This window comes from Rana temporaria, chromosome 8 (genome assembly GCF_905171775.1).
Source record: "Rana temporaria chromosome 8, aRanTem1.1, whole genome shotgun sequence".
NCBI classification, from domain to species: domain Eukaryota; kingdom Metazoa; phylum Chordata; class Amphibia; order Anura; family Ranidae; genus Rana; species Rana temporaria.
The window spans coordinates 59,718,370-59,739,291 of record NC_053496.1 but is presented as its reverse complement, the minus strand read 5'-3'; the positions used below and the strand labels follow the sequence as shown (position 1 = coordinate 59,739,291).

Below are 20,922 nucleotides of genomic sequence, written 5' to 3'. Positions count from 1 at the left end.
ACTCAACTCACGTGGAAGCTCACAGGTGTCATCCAATGGGCAGTGCTGGAGGGAACAGTGTGTACATGTCAGAGCACACCCCTCTCCTGTATACACACTCATATACATACTTCTGTATACACACACATTTTATATATATATATATCCACCCCCATCCACAATGCATCCCCCACCCATGGCCAGCAACATCCATCTATCCCCCTCCACAATGCATCCCCCACCCACGGCCAGCTCCATCCATCCATCCACCCCCCCTCTCTCCACAGCCAGCACCTTCCATCTCTTCCCCCTCCACAACGCATCCCCCACCCACGGCCAGCATCATCCATCCATCTATCCCCCTCCACAACGCATCCCCCACCCACGCCCAGCACCATTCTTCCATCCCCCTCCACAATGCATCCCCCACGCACAGCCAGCACCATCTTTCCCCCTTCACAACGCATCTCCCACCCACGCCCAGCACCATCCATCCTCCTCCACAATGCATCCCAATCCAAAAATCGGCATCATATATCGGCCGCAAAAATCGGCATCATATATCGGCCATCGGCTGCCCCGATTTCTAAATATCGGCCAGAGAAAAACCCATATCGGTCGACCGCTAGTTATAACTGTAGTGTCCCACTTTATATTGCAACGCTCTGCACAAACAGTTGGAGCTATATAAATCCTGTATAATAATAATAGTCTTTAAAAAGTGCTCCAAATAAAACCACCCATATTTCCTTAAAAATATGACAAAATTAGGATTTGGGGATACATAGGACAGCCAGAGAATTTCAAGACAGGCCAGCAAGAATAGCCTACTATAGTTCTGAAATGACAGGTTTCCTTTAGGAAAACATTTGACATTATCTTACCACATTTCCATGCAGCACTTCCCGTGCTCCCCATTTCTATTGTGTTTTTCATTTTATTTAATGTAAATACATTTCTTCTTTTTTTTTAATTTTTTTTCCTTCTTGACTTTCAGCCTTGCAACTTACTTTAACCTCTACTCGGGTTTCAGGTTCCATTATGTGTCTCTTCATGGTTACCCAATCTATTTTTGGCTGTAGTTTAATACTAACTGATTGACATGTTATGCAGTTTCCATATACGGCTTTCATTGAAGCAATATCTCATACCCAATCAGATAGCCGCCACCCCAAATAGCCCATAAAGCTGTCTGCGCTGCAGCTGGGCAAACCCTTGTCATTGCTATGCCAGTGTACATTTTTTTTTTTTTTACAGTAACTTGATTGCTAGTACATGTTCCATTCCTCAGCCACTTAGTTGTGAATCAGCAACTGGTCTATAGAAACAATTGAACTGTATACATGTTAAGTCGTACATTCACATGTGTTCCAAAGAGGGTCTTGGTATTGGCACGGAGATGGTTTTATTGCACATTGGACAAGCGTTTCGCACCTCTAACCATTTCATGAGGCACCTGCGGAGAATAAAAAATTAAGATTAATTTAGAATAAAAAGTTCTAACCTTTTAATTGCAGATGTTTTATTTCAGGTCCGTGATGGCAAAAGCAATTTTTCAAAGGGTTAATCAAATGGCAGCCTATAATTTGTCACGCGTTCTTTAAAGCAGAATTTCACTACCTTTTTGTGAAGTTGTCTTTTTTTAATAAATCTCCCCACCCCTCAGAGTGCAGCCAACCCCTCATGTGACAATATTCGGCTTCCTTTCTAATCCAACCATCTTTCCTCCAACAAGGTCCCAATTGGCGGCAGTCATTTGAAGAATGGTTTGTCCATAGGAATGACTATGGCCATGGTGTGTATGAAGTGAAGCTGGTGTTCTCAGACATGCTAATATTGTCTGATTCTGCATCCATTTTGTGAGTCCCCCACATGGAAATCCCTAGCTTGGTAAATATTATACAGGATTTCTATAGCGCCAACAGTTTACGCAGCACTTTACAATATAAAGGGGGATAGTACAATTACAATACAAAAGGAATAGGAGAGCCCTGCTCATGGTGCTTGCAATATAAAGCAAGGGGGAGCTTGTACAAAAAGTAATAGCTGCAGGGGATGATCTGATGGAGGTAACTCTAGTACAGTGCTTTTTTTTTTTTTCACTTTTATTGGGATTCAGCATAATGGTCAAAATGAAGTACAAGAACATATGTTTTTTCATAATATCCTAAAGAACTACATAAACATAAAACATCCCAAATTATATTATATATATATATATATATATATATATATATATAATATTAAAATAAAAAAAAATTAAAGAGCTCGTCCGTCTGACTGTTCAAATTGCTAATATCTCTTTAATTCTTTATTTATTCAAAGTAAGTAGGACTAAGCCACCCGGACCCTTGCACCAAAATGCTATAATGGATATGGCTTACCTAAACTGATATATATTTCCATTAAATACCCCAAAAGGGGAAAAAAGATAAAGAATAAAAAAAAAAAAACATAATATATTTTAAGGTTATCCATGTTCTCCAGCAAGCCCTTTCCGGGTTTTACTGGTGGATCAATATGCCTTATCACTACTAGTACAGTTCTTAGGTGGAGGTGTGGGGTAGGCTTCCCTGAATAAATGAGTTTTCAAGGATTGCCAAAAGGTAGACAGGGTATGAGCCAAATTCCAACTATGGCATTACCTGCACAGAGTTTGCATGTTCTCCCTGTGCTTGTGTGGGTTTCCTCCTACATTCCAACACATGCTGGTCGGTAAATTGGCCCTAGTATGTATGAATGCGAGTTAGGGATCTTAGATTGTAAGCTCCTTTTATAGCAGGGACTGATGTGAATTTATATTGTATGTAAAGCGTTGCGTAAATTGATGGCGCTATATAAGTATCTGGGGAAAAATAAGCTCCCTCTCAAGTGAACATCAGGCTATCCAAAACAGATTTCACTGCAGTTGTGCCTGATTTGTTTGAAAATGCTCTGCAACACCTCATTGAGGAAGGTGAAGTGGACAAAGAACAGGATGCTGCAGAGGAATTTTTAACGCCTGCATTTTATGAGGCACAAGGTAAGATTTCATGACCTATGCTTTAAACTGTCGGCTCACATATCATTGTGGTGCGCCCTAGCCTTTACTTGGCAGCACCATAATCTCTTCAGCCTATACAAGCTCTTATGAGCTTATATATTTGCACTTGGCAGCTGCAGAAGTCTACTTTTCCTTTTGCACATAGAAATTCTTTGCATGAGGGTTGTCCAAATGCAGAAAAGGTATTCATGCCTCCACAACGTATATCCTGTGGAAAAGGAATTTATGGGGAAAACAAATGGTCTGTCCTTATGGTGGATCCTGTCATATCGGCTCTCGACGAGCATCTCACTATTCCTGTTGAGGATGCGCTTTAGGCTGGGTTTACACTAGTGCGAATCGGATGCAGTTTCTCTCCACATCCAATTTTCATAGCAGGAGATTGGAATCGGCTCTCTATGGAGCTGGTTCACTTATCTCCACAGCGGCTCCTGTGTGATTTGCACAAGTTTGCCAAACATTTTTGCTCAAATCGGACCTGAAACAGTGAACAGAGCCGCACTGGATTCCTGCTGTGAGCTGCTGCATGCTCATATGTGAACCCAGCCTTAAGGGTTCTGTAGGTAGATGCTTTGAAATTATATTAAAGGTAAGCTTTGCTCATGCTGGTCCTGCCTTACAACTGGTCTGTGCAGCGTTGTCCATTTCTTCTTCCTCTGCCGCCAGACCAATTATAAAGCGCAGCCGAAAAGGCTTCACTGCTTGGTTCCCTTACCAGGAATGGTGGCGACTGCACCCGACAGCCAATTCAAAGATTGGCTCGGGTGCGGACATTGCGGGCTCCCTGGATATATATTAAATGTCAGCAGCTGCAGTATTTGTGCCTGCTGACTTAAACATTTTTGTGGGAAGCTGGACCTTCGCTTTAATTTCAAATTTTTGGGCAGAATTTCACTTTTTAATAATAAATAGAATCCTTTTGTAATATAATTTTTGACCCAGCCACCCCAGTGTTCTTATCTCTCACTTACCTTATACAAAAAAAGGTTTAAATGTCATGTTTCTGCCTGAGTTTTAAAGCAGTCTTTCTGCCTGCATCACTTAGTTCATCATTCTCTGTGTTTTTTCATCACAGAAAAGGGGTGTAATGGGGCTTGTATTACCAGTCTGAAATGCACCTCCCTCATTACCATACCACCACCTGCTTCTTCCGCTAGGGTGACCATACACATTGCAATCTCCTTTAGATCTCCCATCAGCTCTGTAGTGAAAGAGCCTGCCTGATTTGATACAGCTTGAATGGCTTGTTCAGGTGGTAACTCTAACTCCCATAGTGCTAGTAAATCTAAAGCAAATTGTACAATCAGATTGCAAATGGCCATCTGTATACAAGCGCATAGGAGGGAGTGATAGAGGCTTTTGGCCTGTTTTCACTCATCACACATGGGGAAGCCCATCCTCATCAATGGGCTGCCCTGTGCCTCAAAGAAGCTCCAGAACTTTTTTCTAGATTGGATTGTGGTGGATTGTTTTTATTGTGCTTTTTGCTGCGTTTGCAGAGTGTTTGTAAAATGTAAAGTATGCATTTTCTGTGCGGTCCTGGGTGGAGAATTATATTGGAGCTCTCTCTGCTATCTACATAATGGGAGTGAAATATTGGCAAGCAGACTTCCTGAATCATTAACGAGGGGTAGAGAAAGGAAGCGCCACCTAAGTGCAGTATTAAAGAGGTTCTTTTAATGACACATTGTACAAAACACACTTACAAGAAGGTAAGGAAAGAAGGCTCATCTGTAACATCCTGTAGTCCTCGTCCCGGATCCATGGGCTGCTTTAGTGGTTCCGAGCGCGTAGCCCAATCAGCCTTTGTTCTCCCTGTCTGACCCTCCTCCCGGAAGTGTTCCTTGGAAGTAATCACGTGACCTGTGAGGCTGGAACAGACTTCATCCTGATGGCCACAGGACAGGCCTGAAGACTCCACACATCCTGCTTTCTTCACTTCTAAAGCAGCCCATGGATCCGGGACGAGGACTACAGGATGTTACAGATGAGCCTTCTTTGCTTACCTTCTTGTAAGTGTGTTTTGTACAATGTGTCATTAAAAGAACCTCTTTAATACTGCACTTAGGTGGTGCTTCCTTTCTCTACCCCTCTTTTGTTTACCATAGAGTCAGCTCTCTGAGGACAGCAGGCGCCATTGAACAGCCACATCACCTGCATTTTTAACCATTGAACTGCCTGTTACAACCATTTCCAATGGACTAATTACCATACTCCTACCCATACATGTACTTTGTATCTGCGCTGACAGTTACCTCTCCTATTGTATACCTGAATCATTAATGCCTGGACTCGGGTGTAGGACCGCCACCATGAGATTTTACTGTTGTTCTGTCACAAATGAACCCCAAAGGTGGAACTTATTGCATCCAAATTCCATACTGGATAGTTTGTGGCCAGGTCCAGGTATCCTGGCCTTTGTGGTCTTCATTTAGACTGATCTATGCATTGTCTACAGTGAAAAATCACCCTCTACTGTTCCGCAAGAGAGAGGAAGAACAGATACTGGTGCTCCATGTACCAAGGAGAACTTGGTACATGGACATACAGAAGGAAAAAACAAGCTGCGCTAATAAGGTTAAATGCAAGAAACCATGACAAATGTATAACTGTGACAAAAATGAATGTAAATAAACACATACATAAAAAATGTTTAGTGTAAGTATTGAATGATTAGACACTCTCAATGATTAAACGGAGAATGAAAAAATCCATACAAATGTGATAAACAACTTAAAAGTCCATAAAAAGAAGAAATATTACAAGTGAGTAAATCCCATATAGTCCAAAGAATTGAAACAATTAAAACTTCAATCTCCAAGTGGTGAGGGATAATTACAGCAACCCGAAAAGTGATGATAGGGAAACACCTCCACCTTAATGATGTACTGCCTCTTGCCAGATGGAATTGATCTCTTATCACAGGAGATCAAAAAATGCATGTAAGCTGGTTAGATGTCCAACAGGGAAGGCATCAATACGATACAGCCTCAATCGATGTACAATGCAGGATGCGCCATAAAAAGAGAAGAGGAGCTCGCATAGCATAAAATCCAACATAAATTTATTAAAAGATAAAAAATGCGCACTTACAATGGGTGAAATGCATATGTGCATATAAAAGATCGAGCCGGCTGGCTCCTCGATCTGCCTGCCCGTGTCTTCCGGGTGCAGCTGAGCGCGGTGACGTCAAAATGTCGCTTACCCAACATTTCGTCACAAAAATGGACACGTTCTTTTATATGCATTTGACTTATTGTAAGTGCGCATTTTTTATCTTTTAATAAATTTACGTTGGATTTTATGCTATGCAAGCTCCTCTTCTCATTTTATGGCGCATCCTGCATTGTACATTGATTGAGGCTGTATCGTATTGATGCCTTCCCTGTTGGACATCTAACCAGCTTTATATGCATTTTTTGATCTCCTGTGATAAGAGATCAATTCTATCTGGTAAGAGACAGTACATCATTAAGGTGGAGGTGTTTACCCATCATCAATTTTCGGGGTTGCTGTAATTATCCCTCACCACTTGGAGATTGAAGTTTTAATTGTTTAAATTTTTTCAATTCTTTGGACTATATGGGATTTACTCACTTGTGATATTTCTCCTTTTTATGGACTTTAATTTGTTTATCACATTTGTATGGATTTTTTCATTCTCCATTTAATCATTGAGAGTGTCTGATCATTCATTACTTACACTAAACATTTTTTATGTATGTGTTTATTTACATTCATTTTTGTCACTCATATGTTTGGCACAGTTATACATTTGTCATGGGTTCTTGCATTTAACCTTATTGGTGCAACCTGTTTTTTCCTTCTTCTTGTAGTATAACACTTTTAGTTGCTTGCTTGCTTTCCACTGAATAAGCGCAATTTTCTTTTTCCCATTACATGGACATACAGCCTCTTTATTGATAAGCCTTTTCCTCTTTCAAACAGGCCGGACCTTCTGTCACAGGGCCCTTTGTTCCATCCTGCTTCTTAGTTGCTGGCTTTATTCTCACCTTGCTCAAGGTGGGAAATCTGTTCAAAGGGGATCTACCATACCACCTAGAGGGCCTACTGTGGTGCGAGAGCAGGTACCTCAACCGCTGAAATGCATATGGGCTTCCTCCAGAATTGTGTGCATTAGACTCTAAGTACTCTCTTTGCTTTATCTGTTGTATTCTGGAAACCTTTGTCTTCACACTTTTGTGAAGACTTATACAAGGATTTACTCATGTTCATCTCCCACTATGACCCCCTGTGTCTCTCTGGGTTTGTCTGAATCTGGTACTTCACTTCTTCATAAACCACCCTATGAATCGATTTAGGATATATTATTGTGGGTAATAAGGTGGCTATTTTTGTTAGCTGTTACCATGCCTTCGTCAGGCATATCTCAAAGTGAGCAGCTCTTTCTTGTAAGGAGACTTTTCTTTTCTTACATAAGCACAAGCTTGTCCTGAGAACCAGGCTCTCCTTCCTCCCCCAAGGTAATCTTCTGTTTACCTCTAGGAGAAAGTTGCCCCTTTCCTATGTTCTGCTGCAAAACACAAAGGAGATTTCACTCCACTGCCTGGATGTGGACAGAGCCTACCTAGCTACAACATCTTCCTTCAGAAAAAGGAAAAATTGCTAAAATACCACCCTGACAAAAATGTAAATTCTCCATTTTATCCAACATTTTGGCTGCAGTTACTATGCAGAATGACCTGATATTTCCCAATTTTGTAGCAAGCACTGCAAACTCTTTCTAAATGGAGCTTACTTTGTGTGAAAGGCATGGGTACAAGGACACAGTCCAAGTTCTTCCTTAACCTTGAATTCTTCCAGACACACTGCACACATTTGCTGCGGATGAAAGTAAACAAAGATGACATACATTTGTACAAATATTTTGGGGAACATTTTTCAGTGTGAAATTTTCTCCTAACCACTTTGATCTGAAATACTAAAGAAACTCCGGCTCCTCATTCAGGCTGGGTTCATACCATTGCAAATTGGATGCAGAGAAATTGCAATAGCAGGAGATTTTGACTATTATAGTCGCGCTAAAATAATGAATCTAGATGTAAACTAAATAATATGGATACGAGGTTTACCATGCTGAATATGCAAAAAAAAAATGATGTGCACAAAAACAGTAATATACAGTGATATAAGTGACTAATATCCCCTAAATACAATCAGGAATGGGTATGAATTAAACATCCGTGGTGTTGCTGCATATGCAACACAGCATATCAAAGGAAATCAATGTCCACAAGCAAAATAAAAGTAAAATATATAAATAAAGTCCAATCCCACAGGAAAAGGGAGTGAAGAGTGTCAGGCCCCGTACACACGGTCGGTTTGGTCCGATGAGAATGAACCGAAGTTAATTTTCATCGGACCAAACCGACCGTGTGTCTAGGCTATCGGTCTGTTTTCCTTCGGTCCAAAATTTTAAAACGTGCTTCAAAACCGAACCGATGGACCGCTGCCCCATCAGACCAATTATTCCTCGTGTTCCACAGGGGAAAACCCTTACCAGATTCGTTGGACCTCAGGTGACAAGGTCATATGAGCTTGGCAGGTATACCTCTGCAAGGTTTAGATTAATAGCCTCCTCCAGAACATCTCATCTCCATCCTCACAGAAATCAGACGTAGCATGGAAGGGACACTCTCTCCTGAGTATACCACTCCGTGAGTAGTATAAAAAATAAAAGATAGGATAGATAGGATTTGTGATAGTGCGTTATCATTTAAAAAAAATTGTTTATTGCTGTATAACCATGAAGGGAAGAACGATACAGGCAAACAGACAGCAGCATAAAAAATAGCCGGCACAGATAAAAATGTCCGTACACCCGTGCTTCCGGGGTCACGTTGGGACGTGGTCACGTTGGTACGTAACAGCGCCCTGACCAGTTTCGTCACAAATTACTTTATCAAAGGGCCCTTGTCACCTGAGGTCCAACGGATCTGGTAAGGGTTCTCCCCTTTTCACCTGTGGAACACAAGGATAAATCCAATGCGTTGGTGGTGGATGGCTGTTTGATCCCTTACACTCTTCACTCCTTTTTCCCATTTTTTCCTGTGGGATTGGACTTTATTCATATTACTATATATTACTGTTTTTGTGCACATAATTTTTTATTTTGCATATTCAGCAAGGTAAACCTTATATCCATATTATTTAATTTACATCTAGATTCATTATTTTAGCATGACTATAATATTATTTTTACATTGTTCACAAGATTATCACATGTTTTTGTGTCGCAGCTTTACTACTTTTTCACTAATTGTCTATTCATTGAAATTAGCACAGTTTTACCCCCACTCCCCCCTTTTTTTTTCAGGAGATTTTGACTGGCTCTCTATGGAACTGGTTCACACATTTCCACTGTGGCCCCAATGCGAATTTGCACAGGAGCCCTGTGCATCTTTTGGTCCATTTCAGGTTCGAATTTAGCCCAAAATTTGGGCTGAAATAGTGAACCAGGACATATTGGACTCTTGGTGGGAGCTGATGGTGTGAACCTAGCCTAAGGGTATATTCACACTAGATGCGGTGGGACTGCATTAGACAGCCATTCCAGAGCAGTGTCACCATATGACAAGGCAAAATGCCTGTTTCCCAGTTCACACCACTGCGTTGCGATGCAATACACTGAAAAAGTACTATATGCAGTATGAGGCAAGCCACATTTTAATAAAGTTAATAAAAAAAAAAGTGAACAATGTGATGCGCCAAAATTGACACTGTAGCAGTCTCGCTGCACTGCACCGCACCGCATACCAGCTGCAGTGTTGTAATACACCAACTTGTGTGAATTAACCCTTAGGCTGCATTCACTCAGACTTTTAGCCACAATGTAAAGCCTGATTCCTGCCCCTGGATTTGACATCTGTGAGCTGTGGCCACCGAGCCAGTACACTGCAATGACAGGTTCTTGGCCACCGGAGCTATTCAAGGATGTTTGCACAGCCAGTGATTAACTGCAGCAATCCCACTTGTGTGCTCCTCTCAAATTATTGATTTAGGTATTTCCAGGGAAGAATAATATTACTGCTACAAGCAAACAAATCATCCCCTTTTCTGTTGCACCATGACTGTGCCCCTGTGAACAAAACCAGATCCATAAAGACGTGGTTGGTGGGAAGAAACTCCACTGGTCTGCAGTCTAGACCTCAACCCCTTTGGGATTACTGGAAATCTGACTATGTGCTGGTGTTCAACATCAGTATTGACCTCACAATTGCTGTTTTGGGTGAATGGACACAAATTCTCACAGACACGCTCCAAAATGTTGTTGAAGGCAAATCTACAATCTAGATGGCAGCTGGATCTACATGAAACTTACCCCAACAAGGTTGGCTCTCTTTGTTTTGTCTTTTAAGACTACCTAAAACAATATAAAATGATCAACAGATCAGCTTGGCAAAAACTGTAGTAAACAAGCGTGATCAGGCTCATTCACTAATACACTATAAAACGGGCTATACATAATTTCGATCCACATTTGGACACTGGTTGAACAGAAGTTGATCTACCAATTTAACATCTGTACAACCACCCTGTTGAATTTCAGCTGCCTGATCAGCGCTGCAGGCTAAAGCCGGCATCACTGATCAGTGTAGTCTGACAGTGGGGAAGTCTCCCTGCTGTCGGAATACAAAGATACAGAAGGGAGGATTCCCCCATCCACATTGACTGTGTGGGTGGGAGAATTGGGCCAGTTTTCTTTTATTCAATCCTTAGTTGAATTTTAAAAAATGGCTCATCCATTGTGAGCTTAAAGTGGTTGTAAACCGAAAAAATCAAAACAAAGAAACAAACCCTGTAAGACAAAGGCATAATGAGCTAGTATGCATTGAATACTAGCTCATTATGAAATACTTACCTTAGTTTGAAGCTGTTGCAGCAGCCCCCACACAGATGTGATTGGCGACATGTCCCCCCAAGTTATTTCTGGGTTCCAGTGCTGTGATTAGCTGGAGCTGCGATGATGTCATTCCTGCGCATGTGCGTTGGAGCCGCTGGTCATGTCACTGGCCCTTAAGAAACGGTACAAGCAGGCCATTTCTTCAGTGCGCTGATAACATTGTCGCAAGCGTATATGGTAAATATCTCCTAAACCGTGCATGTTTAGGAAATATTTACAGTACTTGCAGGTAAGCCTTATTATAGTCTTACTTGTAGGTACAAGTGGTGTAATGAGGTTTACAACCACTTTAATTTATAATGTGCTGCAATCGCTAGACAAGTGTTTGGTATTGACTTGAATGGCCGAGTTTGACAGATGGTGCTGCCTGGTATCTCGACATGTTTCTTTAAATTTTGCTGTGGGCAGTCGAGGTGTGGTAAAACCATGGCTCAGCCATCAGTCCTTAAAATTCAATGCACCAAGCTATACTAACCATTCAAATATATCTTTGCTGCAGAAAAATGAAATAAAGTCTAATGTAGAAGGTCGCACAAAAACAGAGTAGCTTTAACAACATACGGCTTAATTCACTAAGCTATAAAACATGTGTTATTTAAAATAGCAATCATCAGTTGAGAATTCTCTTTGCTGAAACTATTATTTTAGATTGGTGCGCTGGGCATACTATCCAATCTGCAAATAGTCACCCCAAAAAAAAACACACTGGTCTTTACCGAGCATTTCACATTATAGAACTTCATGTGGATTGAGAAGTACAGTAAAATGAAGACCTGTTGAGTGGGGCTTTGTGTTCAGATTTATCACATATCAGCCTGGCACGCTCTGTAAGGATTTGAGCAGCTGGACACTATAAATAGCAATAAAAGGGGAAGACTTTCACATTACTACTTAATGACATGGATGCCTGCCATTTAACTGGTTCTTCTGTGGTGGAAAAATATGTTTGTCCTAGAGGTTACATTTAATAGCTTCTAACACGTTGTCAAATCCCATACTACTTTGAAAAATGGAACAGGAAATTTCCTTTTCGGACCCGAACATGGGGTAGATTTACTAAAACTGAAGCAGCTCTGCATAGTAACCAATCAGCCTCTAGATTTTATTGTCAAAGCTTAATTAGGCCTGATTCACTCCTATGCAGGTTCGTCCTTTCAATAAAATGCACAGATGTGAACTACATCCATAGAAAACCACGTGAAATGGACTGTAGTGTGTTTCTGCAAAACGGAAAATAAAAATGCATAGGTGTGAACCAGGCCTTAAACAATCTGAAGTTAGAAGCTGGTTACTATGCACAGTTGCACCAGTTTTAGTAAATCTCTCCCTAAGAGACCTCTCCATTAAACTGTTATACCATACACTATTAGACCAGCAACACTGTGCACAGCAATAGAGCCTGCCTGCTGACTCGCCAAATCATGTGAACTATTCTTCAAAGGATAACAGAAGACTGATATAGAGACAGATTCATTCTTGTGTGTAAAAAGAAAATTATAAATTAATAACTAGATGTATAACACAATTTAGTTCTTCTCCCTGTACCCCATAGGCAGCCATATGTTACCTTTTTATATCCTCGCCTCCTGTATTGTTCCTGATGTTTCAATCTAAAACAAAAGGAAAAACAGTAAATGGCTTATGGTAACAGAGTATAAACCACAAAAGCAATAGTTAAAAATGCTATATCAGCAACCACTGGTCCTTCCACATTCTACGAAACAGGCTGTGCTTGTATGTGCCCAGCATAATACACAAATGCTAATATAGGAAGACTGTAAATGTAATGATAGCTGCTTTTACTAAACATGAGCAACACTGAAAAGCACCCTCAGTAATGGTCTTTGTTGCAGAAACAAAATGTAAAACAGAATGCAAATCCCCCTTTTCACTTCTGGCAAACCTCCCTGATTAATAGGCACACAATTGCATCGAGCTTTAGGCCAACACCACATATATGCATTGCATTGATACGCATTTTATATCGCCATTAATTCTAAATGTCACTTAATTGCACCATGCCAAACACATATGCGTAGAAAAAAAGGTGCTGGACCACTTTAAGGTGAGTTGGCAGACAATTCCAAAATGAATGGGTTGTCACAATGCAAAGCACAGCAAGCCGAAAAGAAATGAACAGGCAGCACACTGATGCCGTCACCAATCTAAAACCAGCTTTAATATAATAGAGGATTAACAACATATAATTTCACCTGTCCAACTTTCAATCCAATGCGTTTCACTCCACAAAGCGCTTACCCATGAATAAATTAAGTGAGAGACAGACGGCATTGCCTGTCACACTAGCTCGCTCATTAACCTCCCTGGCGGTATGATTATGTCAGATTTTTGATGCTCAAAGCGGTCCAATGTTTTGCATGGAAATTTGGCGTTTTATATTGTAGGCCTGTAATTCTTAGTAATAACACACTTAAATCTGTCCAAACAAAGTCTAGTAGACATCTCGGGTATGATAAAGTTTGAAACACAAAATCAATAAATTATAATATAATAAATAATTATAACAAATAATAATAAAAAGGATTCAATAATGTAATCAAATCAAAATCACTGAAATTTGCTCAGTTGCAGAATTGTCGCTGTCTTTACTTTAGTGTTTGAAAATGTTCCCACAGATCGCTATAGCTCAATTCTGCAAGTGATTCTAATTTAAGTTTCTAGCTGGTCTAAAACCACTTTTGACATAAAGGGACACTTTTTGGTTGCTATGGACAATCTACAATTTTCAGGCAGAAAGAAAAGTATTTATAATATAAAACTACATGCAGGGCACTGGACAAACCACTAGGGACAAAGAGGATGTGAAATAATTTGATACAGTACTGTAATCTATAAGATTTCAGTGTACTGTATGTATACTGTGTTTTGAATTTTTTTAATTTGTCGCCGAGCTCCGTCCCCGTGCGTCACAACGCTCGCAGGGAACGAAGCTTGGCACTTGGGCACTGTGAATCGAGCGGAGGAGGAGACAGCTCGCACACACAGCGGGAAGACATCTCAGGATCCAGGGGACAAGGTAAGTAACTTTGCCTGGATCCTGCAATGCGATCCCGAGTGTGGCTCAGGGTTACCGCTTTTGGTACAGAAATTTCACCCCGAGCCACACTCAGGATTACCGATAAGGAGGTTAAAGTGATTTTAAACAATCCCCTTGTAAAACAACACATTCAGCTTAAAATAGAAATGAAAGGCAAACATTTATGTATAGATATAAAAAAAAAACTTTAAATACTTTTTTTTTTTTAATATAAGTGATCACATTCCTTCTGTTAGCTGGGGAGAGGAGAAGCAGCAGTACACTGAGCTTCCCAGTGAATGGCTGTGCAGCAGGGGCATGTCAGGACAAGTCTGATCATTGGAGGAGAGTACACAGAGTTTCCAGCATAGCTAGAGAATTGACCATGGTGTACTCTCCTGTTTAATGTGGTCAGTTTTTAACAGGAAAGCAAGAGGACCAGCAGGAACACCAGGGATTTCACACAAAGTAGACAATAAAAAGAGAACAGGATACCTTCTTATACAAGTACATGGTACAGCAGGCACGTATCAGGAATATGAAGTTTTGGGGGGTAAAAAAAATGCTTTAAGTAAGTCAGTGGGACCATGCTGCAACCCCCCTTTCCAGGCACGGCTATGGTGATTGTGGCACAGTATTTCAAAGTCAAAAATAGAAAAAATACCCCTGATTATATATACAGTTGAGCAGAAGATGGCGGTAGCTGGGGTTCAGACATGGCCTAAAAAAAGCAATTGCTTTTCAGAGGCTGGCAAAGTCTACTGCCCATGTGAAAGAAGCCTAAACCCTGCAAGCACCTCTACTCTTTTCCCACTCTATCCAAACAAAAAGCAAAGGTTTTGGCTATAGATACACTAAGATCCAATACATAATGATTCGTGTTTAATTTTTACCTGAAGAAATAGCAGCAAAAAATAAGGCAAAATACGAGGAATAGAAATCCAGCTCCAAAAACGAGGATGAACAAGTTGAATGGTGCTGCGCGGAGATTGTCCTGGGTCATATTATACTTCTGCATGGAATGATCTGCAGACATTCTGTACCAGAGAGAAGATCAGGTGAGTTTGGTACACACAAATTCTAAAATCAAGATAGTAAAGTTTGTCTCTAGCAAGCACATCAAGCCGTTGACATAGAAGTGCTCGGTCATACTGGTAGAGCTTCTCCGTGTGGATGAGATATGCAAACAGTGCATGTGGTGTCTACATCCACCCCATGGTCTCATGAGGAGATCCAGAAAACTGTGGGACAGGTTTGAAAACAGATTATTGCTGTCTGTTGTATGTTTTTCTTTCATGAACTGCTAGGTTACATTTTTCTAAATTCCTAGAGCTGAGTCGTATATGAATTAAATCAGACAGACTCATACTACATTAGTGAACTCCAAACTGTGGCTCATGGGCTGGATGTGGCTCTATGCTTGCCGTTATCTGGCCCTTGTGACACTATTCCTCCAACAGATACCAACATTGGGGCACTATTCCTACCACTGACATTAACAACAGGGCATAATTCCTTTCACTGATAGCAACAATAGGGCACTAGTCCTACCATTAACCAGAACAATGGGGCACTGTTCCTCCCAATGGCGGGGCACTGTTCCTCCCAGTGACACCAACGGCAGGGCACTATTCTTCCCACTGACACCAATGATAGGGTACTATTCCTTCCCCACTACCAACGATGGGGCATTGTTTACTCCCATTGATGCCCAGGCATTTTCTACTCTCACTGGCCACAGTCCGGCCCCCTCAAAGTCTGAAGGACAGTAAGCTTTCCCTTTGTTTAAGAAAGTTGTGAGACCCCTGTACTACATATTCTGTGGTAAATCTAAATGAGATTGTGATTGTGAGATTGTGCACTCAGCTTTACACAGAGTTATAGAAATTTGATAAGTATTGGTAGCAATATAAGACCACAATGCTTTGGTAATTAAACTGGACCTTGAGTATAGTAAGTCTATGTAACAATTCTGTGCAATCCTTTTTCAATAAAGTAAAGCCTTCATTTGTCTTCAGACAGGCAATCGTAGAAATCCTGAGTGTTTGCTATAGGTTACTACAAGCTGCTTTTATATTCCGTATGATGCTATGTATTCATTTCTCAACACATACAGTGCCTTAAAAAAGTATTCACAACCCTTGAAATTTTCCACATTTTGTCATGTTACAACCAAAAACATAAATGTATTTTATTGGGATTTTATGTGATAGACCAACACAAAGTGGCACATAATTGTGAACTGGAAGGATAATGATAAATTGTTTTCAAAACTTGTTACAAATATCTGTAAAGTGTGGCGTGTATTTGTATGTAACCCCCTTTACACTGATACTTCTAACTAAAATTTAGTGGAAACAATTGCTTTCAGAAGTCACCAAATTACTAAATAGAGTCCACCTGTGTGTAATTTAATTTCAGTATAAAGCTGTTCTCTGCAGCCCTCAGAGGTTTGTTAGAGAACCTTTGTGAACAAACAACATCATGAAGGTCAAGGAACACACCAGACAGGTCAGGGATAAAGTTGTGGAGACATTTAAAGCAGAGTTAGGTTATGAAAAAATATTCCAAGCTTTCAACATCTCACAGGGCAATGTTTAATTCATCATCTGAATATGGAAAGAGTATGGCACAACTGCAAACCTACCAAGACATGGCCGCCCACCTAAACTGAGAGGCCGGGCAAGGAGAGCATTAATCGGAGAAGCAGTCAAGAGGCCCATGGTGTCACTGAAGGAGCTGCAGAGGTCCACAGCTCAGGTGGCAGAATCTGTCCACAGGACAACTATTAGTCGTGCATTCCACGAATCTGGATGGAATCTTTATGGCAAGAAGAAAGCCATTGTTGAAGGAAAGCCATAAGGCTGTGTAAACACGATCATTTTTCGGCATTAAAAAAACGTTGTTTTAAAAAAATGTCATTTAAAATGTTCGTGTGTGGGCTTCACATCATTTTTCGGCTTCTGAAAAACGACAACATTTTTTTTCGAGCACGCTGCATTTTTTAACGACGTTTTAAACGTTGTCATTTTTCAGGTTGTAAAAAATGATCGTGTGTGGGCTAAAACGACGTTAAAAACCTGCGCATGCTCAGAAGCAAGTTATGAGATGGGAGCGCTCGTTCTGGTAAAACTACCATTCATAATGGAGTAAGCACATTCATCACGCTGTAACAGACAGAAAAGCGCGAATCGTCTTTTACTAACACGGAATCAGTTAAAGCAGCCCCAAGGGTGGCGTCATTCGCATAGAACTTCCCCTTTATAGTGTCGTCGTAGGTGTTTTACGTCACCGCACTTTGCTAGAGCATTTTTAAAAAACAATGGTATGTGGGCAACGTTGTTTTAATGATGAAGTTGGAAAAACGTTGTTTTTTCTACATGCTGAAACACTTAGTTTTTTTTTCATGCCGAAAAATGATCGTGTGTACGCGGCATAAGAAGTCATGTGGAGAACACAGCAAACATGTGGAAGAAGATGTTCAGGTCAGATGAGACCAAAATTTAACTTTTTGGCTTAAAAGCAAAACTCTGTTGTGGTGGAAAACTAACACTGCACATCACCCTGAACACACCATCCCCACCGTGAAACATGGTGGTGGCAGCATCATGTTGTGGGGATGCTTTTCCTCAGCAGTGACAGGGAAGCTGGTCAGAGTTGATAGGAAGATGGATGGATCCAAATATAGGGCAATCTTAAAAGAAAGCCTATTAGAATCTGCAAAAGACTTGATACTAGGGCGTTGGTTCACCTTCCAGTTCTACGACTCTAAACATACAGCCAGAGCTATGATGGAATGGTTCAGATTAAAGCATATTTATGTGTTAGAATGGCCCAGTCAAAGTCCAGACCTAAATCAAATTGAGAATCTGTGGCAAGACTTGAAAACTGCTGTTCACAGACGCTCTTCAGCCAATCTGACAGAGATTGAGTTATTTTGCAAAAAAATGTACTCTCTAGATGTGCAAAGCTGGTAGAGACAGCCTTTAAAAAACTTGCAGCTGTAATTTCAGCAAAAGATTGATCTACAAAGTACTGATTCAGGGGGGCTGAATACAAATGCATGCCACACTTTTCACATATTTATTTGTAAAACATTTGGAAATCCACTTTTCATTTTCCTTCCTCTTCACAAGTATGTGCCACTTTGTGTTGGTCTATCACATAAAATCTTAAAAAAAATACACTTATGTTTTTGGTTGTAACATGACAAAATGTGGAACATTTTAAGGGGTATGAATACTTTTCAAGGCACTGTGTTGGTTGTATGAGTTTGCTAGGGTGTTCTTTACATGCACCTGTCACCCATACAGGAACATTCTTCTCTATCACTACAACTTTTTGAAATTGTTCTAAATTCCTAATATTCTGCATAGCTGTAAATAATAATCAGCTGTCATGGGCTTACAATTGATATTAATCACACAAACTCATAAACATCACACACTAAGTACTTACTAAGTCATTATATGCAGGAACTCTTTGTAGGAAGGTAGCCCTTTGCCTCATCCTGCTCAGAATCAGTGATCGAAATGTGTGCCCGTTCACTGATCAGATGACCCTGGCAGGGTAGCCCAGAACTGTAGAGGAAATCCTGTCCTTTGTTCTGCTATTGTATATGGACAATTAGCTGGTCTGGGGAGGTCACATGGTAGTCAGCATTGGTCTTTGTTCAAAACTTCTCTTGTATTGCAAGCACGCTTCTTTTAATAGGAACAGGGCAAAAAAAAGCAAGAGATAATTTAATGGAAAACTAGCAAATGCATGCCTGTTTCTTGAAGAGGTCATTTAGATTAGTGCATAGGGATAGGTCTTCCCAAACTTCGACTTCTTTCTGCTAAAGAGAAGATGAGGAGAAGCAAATAGGCAACACATTGGGGGGAGATTAACTAAAGCTGGGACCACGCAGCATTGAGAAGAAGACCAGAGCCTACTGGGATAAAACTACACTCACCAAATATTTGACCTTGGAAAGAATACCCTGCGGTTTAAGGGTGAAATAATGGGTTGGGTGGGTTGTTAACACCCAAGACAAGGCAAGTAATTTGCACCCCTAACCCGCGGACATTTAGCGCTCCCTGAGTCCCTTCCACACGTTCAATATTATAACCCCTTATGGTACATTTTAGGATGTACCACTCTTTCTCTTTGTTCTCCTTTCTTTCCCTTTTATCTCTCTCTATCCTAATTTCTTGTTTTTTTCCCCCATCCCTCTCTCTAGCCTTCTTTCTTGTTCTTTCTCTTATTCTTTCTCTCCCTTTTTCTTTGTTCCTCCCCATATTTTCCTCTCCCTTCCATGTATTCTTTATTTTTATTCCTTCTATTACTCCTGGGAGAGCAGTGCAGGCTTCAGGAACAGCCCAGGATTTGGTGACCCCTGGCAAATAATCATTCGACCCCCAGGTTGAGATCCACTGCTGTAGATAAAAACAAACTGTGCAGCTCTAAATAAAGATGAATAATGACTTTGTTTAAGGTAAGGGCCAAGTACATACCTCCTGAAGCCTGACTGGAATATTCCTGAGGTGTTGCAAAGAGAGGCCTAGTATTACTATTCACCATCACAAGAGTGAGCTCCCTAATGCTAAGCTCAAAGCTCCTAGGCCTCACTTAGCAAAGTTATGTAAATGGCCTACACCTATAGCAAGGGCATTATTCAACTTTGGTCAGAGCTGCACTGTTTGTTTTTATCTACAGACAAACCTTTCCTGCATAGGAACTTTTCTAGTGAAAGGGAGCTAACCCTTTAATTATTGGTTTGCATTGAATCTGGCATCTTCTAAATTTACATTCATGCCAAAGTAGAAAGAAAAAATGTAAAGCTTTATAAACAACTGCATGTGACAAACATAAGAATTAGGGTTGTCCCGATACCGATACTAGTATCGGTATCGGGACTGATACCAAGCATTTGCGCGAGTACTTGTACTCGCGCAAATGCTGCCGATGCTTCACCCGATACCTGGGATCGGAGAGAGAGGCGAGAGAGAGGCGGGAACAACAGCAAGTCAGCGGGCGCGCAGGGAAAATCCCTCACTGTACACAGATGGCTGCGGTGTGCACTCCTCCTGCACCCGGCATGTTCTTCCCCGCCCGACAGATACCTTCTAGTGCCGGCGCCGTAGTGACATTCAGCGGTTCGGGAGGAGAGGAAGAGAGTGCTGCTGGTGTACCGGCACTGCAGGGAACAGTGTGCATGTGAGTAATATAACCTGCCAGTCTGTTCACACACACACACTGTCTGCATAGCCCAAGAGTGGCTCTGCCCCCCCAGCTCAACTCTCACACTTCCCCCTTGCAGTGGCTCCCGGGTCATGCTGGTGAGACATGAATGATGTCTTATAGAGGGCAGGGCCCACTGTTATCAGGGGGGCTCTCTGATCTCTGGAAGTCTCTAAGGACTATGGGGGGGGGGGCTTTGAGCTAATGGGGGTCTCTAAGAGGGGGTACTGACTGCTGATATAATGTGTGGTAACCAACCATTAGATCAGCAGCACCCCCCTTGGAGACCCCCATTAGCTCACAGCCCACCTTATATCAATGCCCCCCCTTATCAGTGCCGCCTATCTGTGTCTATCATTGCTGCCTATCAGTGCCACACATCAGTGCAGCCCAATAAATGCCATTTCATCTGTGCCCATCATTGCCGCTTATTTGTGCCCATCATTGCCACCTATCAGTGTCACACATCAGTGTAGCCTTATAAGTGGCACTTCATCTGTGCCCATCATTACCACCTATCTGTGCCCATCATTGCCACATATCTGTGCCATCTTTCAGTGCCAGCCATTAGTGCGTGCCACCTATCAGTCCCATCTTTCAGTGCATGCCACCTATCAGTGCTATCTTTCAGTGCCAGCCATCCGTGCCACCTATCAGTGCATACCACCTATCAGTGCTCATTAGTGCTGCAAAATCAGTGCCCACCCATCAGTGCCA

The 20,922-nt window shown here is 41.3% G+C and overlaps 1 protein-coding gene across 2 annotated transcripts; it reads right to left on the bottom strand.

Moving 5' to 3' along the window:
• Nucleotides 1–535: 535 nt before the first annotated feature.
• LOC120946977 (RING finger protein 122-like) lies at nt 536–18,961 on the bottom strand. 2 transcript variants are annotated; one of them, XM_040361860.1, is made up of 6 exons: nt 18,442–18,961; nt 14,877–15,020; nt 12,514–12,556; nt 10,365–10,406; nt 7,782–7,864; nt 536–1,435 (listed from the first exon to the last, which is right to left on the bottom strand). In XM_040361860.1, exons 2-6 carry the CDS (start codon nt 15,017–15,019, stop codon nt 1,339–1,341), a joined length of 408 nt encoding a protein of 135 aa, XP_040217794.1. In that variant the 5' UTR covers nt 15,020; nt 18,442–18,961; the 3' UTR covers nt 536–1,338. The 2 variants fall into 2 exon arrangements, with proteins under 2 accessions (XP_040217794.1, XP_040217795.1); XM_040361861.1 differs by lacking the exon at nt 18,442–18,961 and having other exon boundaries at nt 14,877–15,493.
• Between the last annotated feature and the right edge of the window lie 1,961 nt (nt 18,962–20,922).

What these genes read in the sequence shown, in the direction of transcription:
- LOC120946977 (XM_040361860.1), bottom strand. Translation starts at nt 15,019, where the DNA reads ATGTCTGCAGATCATTCCATGCAGAAGTATAATATGACCCAGGACAAT. An exon ending in AGAGAGCCAACCTTGTTGGG is followed by an intron (nt 7,865 to 10,364) that starts GTAAGTTTCATG and finishes TTTCATCCGCAG; the next exon opens with CAAATGTGTGCAGTGTGTCT. An exon ending in ACCCATGCCTTTCACACAAA is followed by an intron (nt 1,436 to 7,781) that starts GTAAGCTCCATT and finishes TATTCTCCGCAG; the next exon opens with GTGCCTCATGAAATGGTTAG.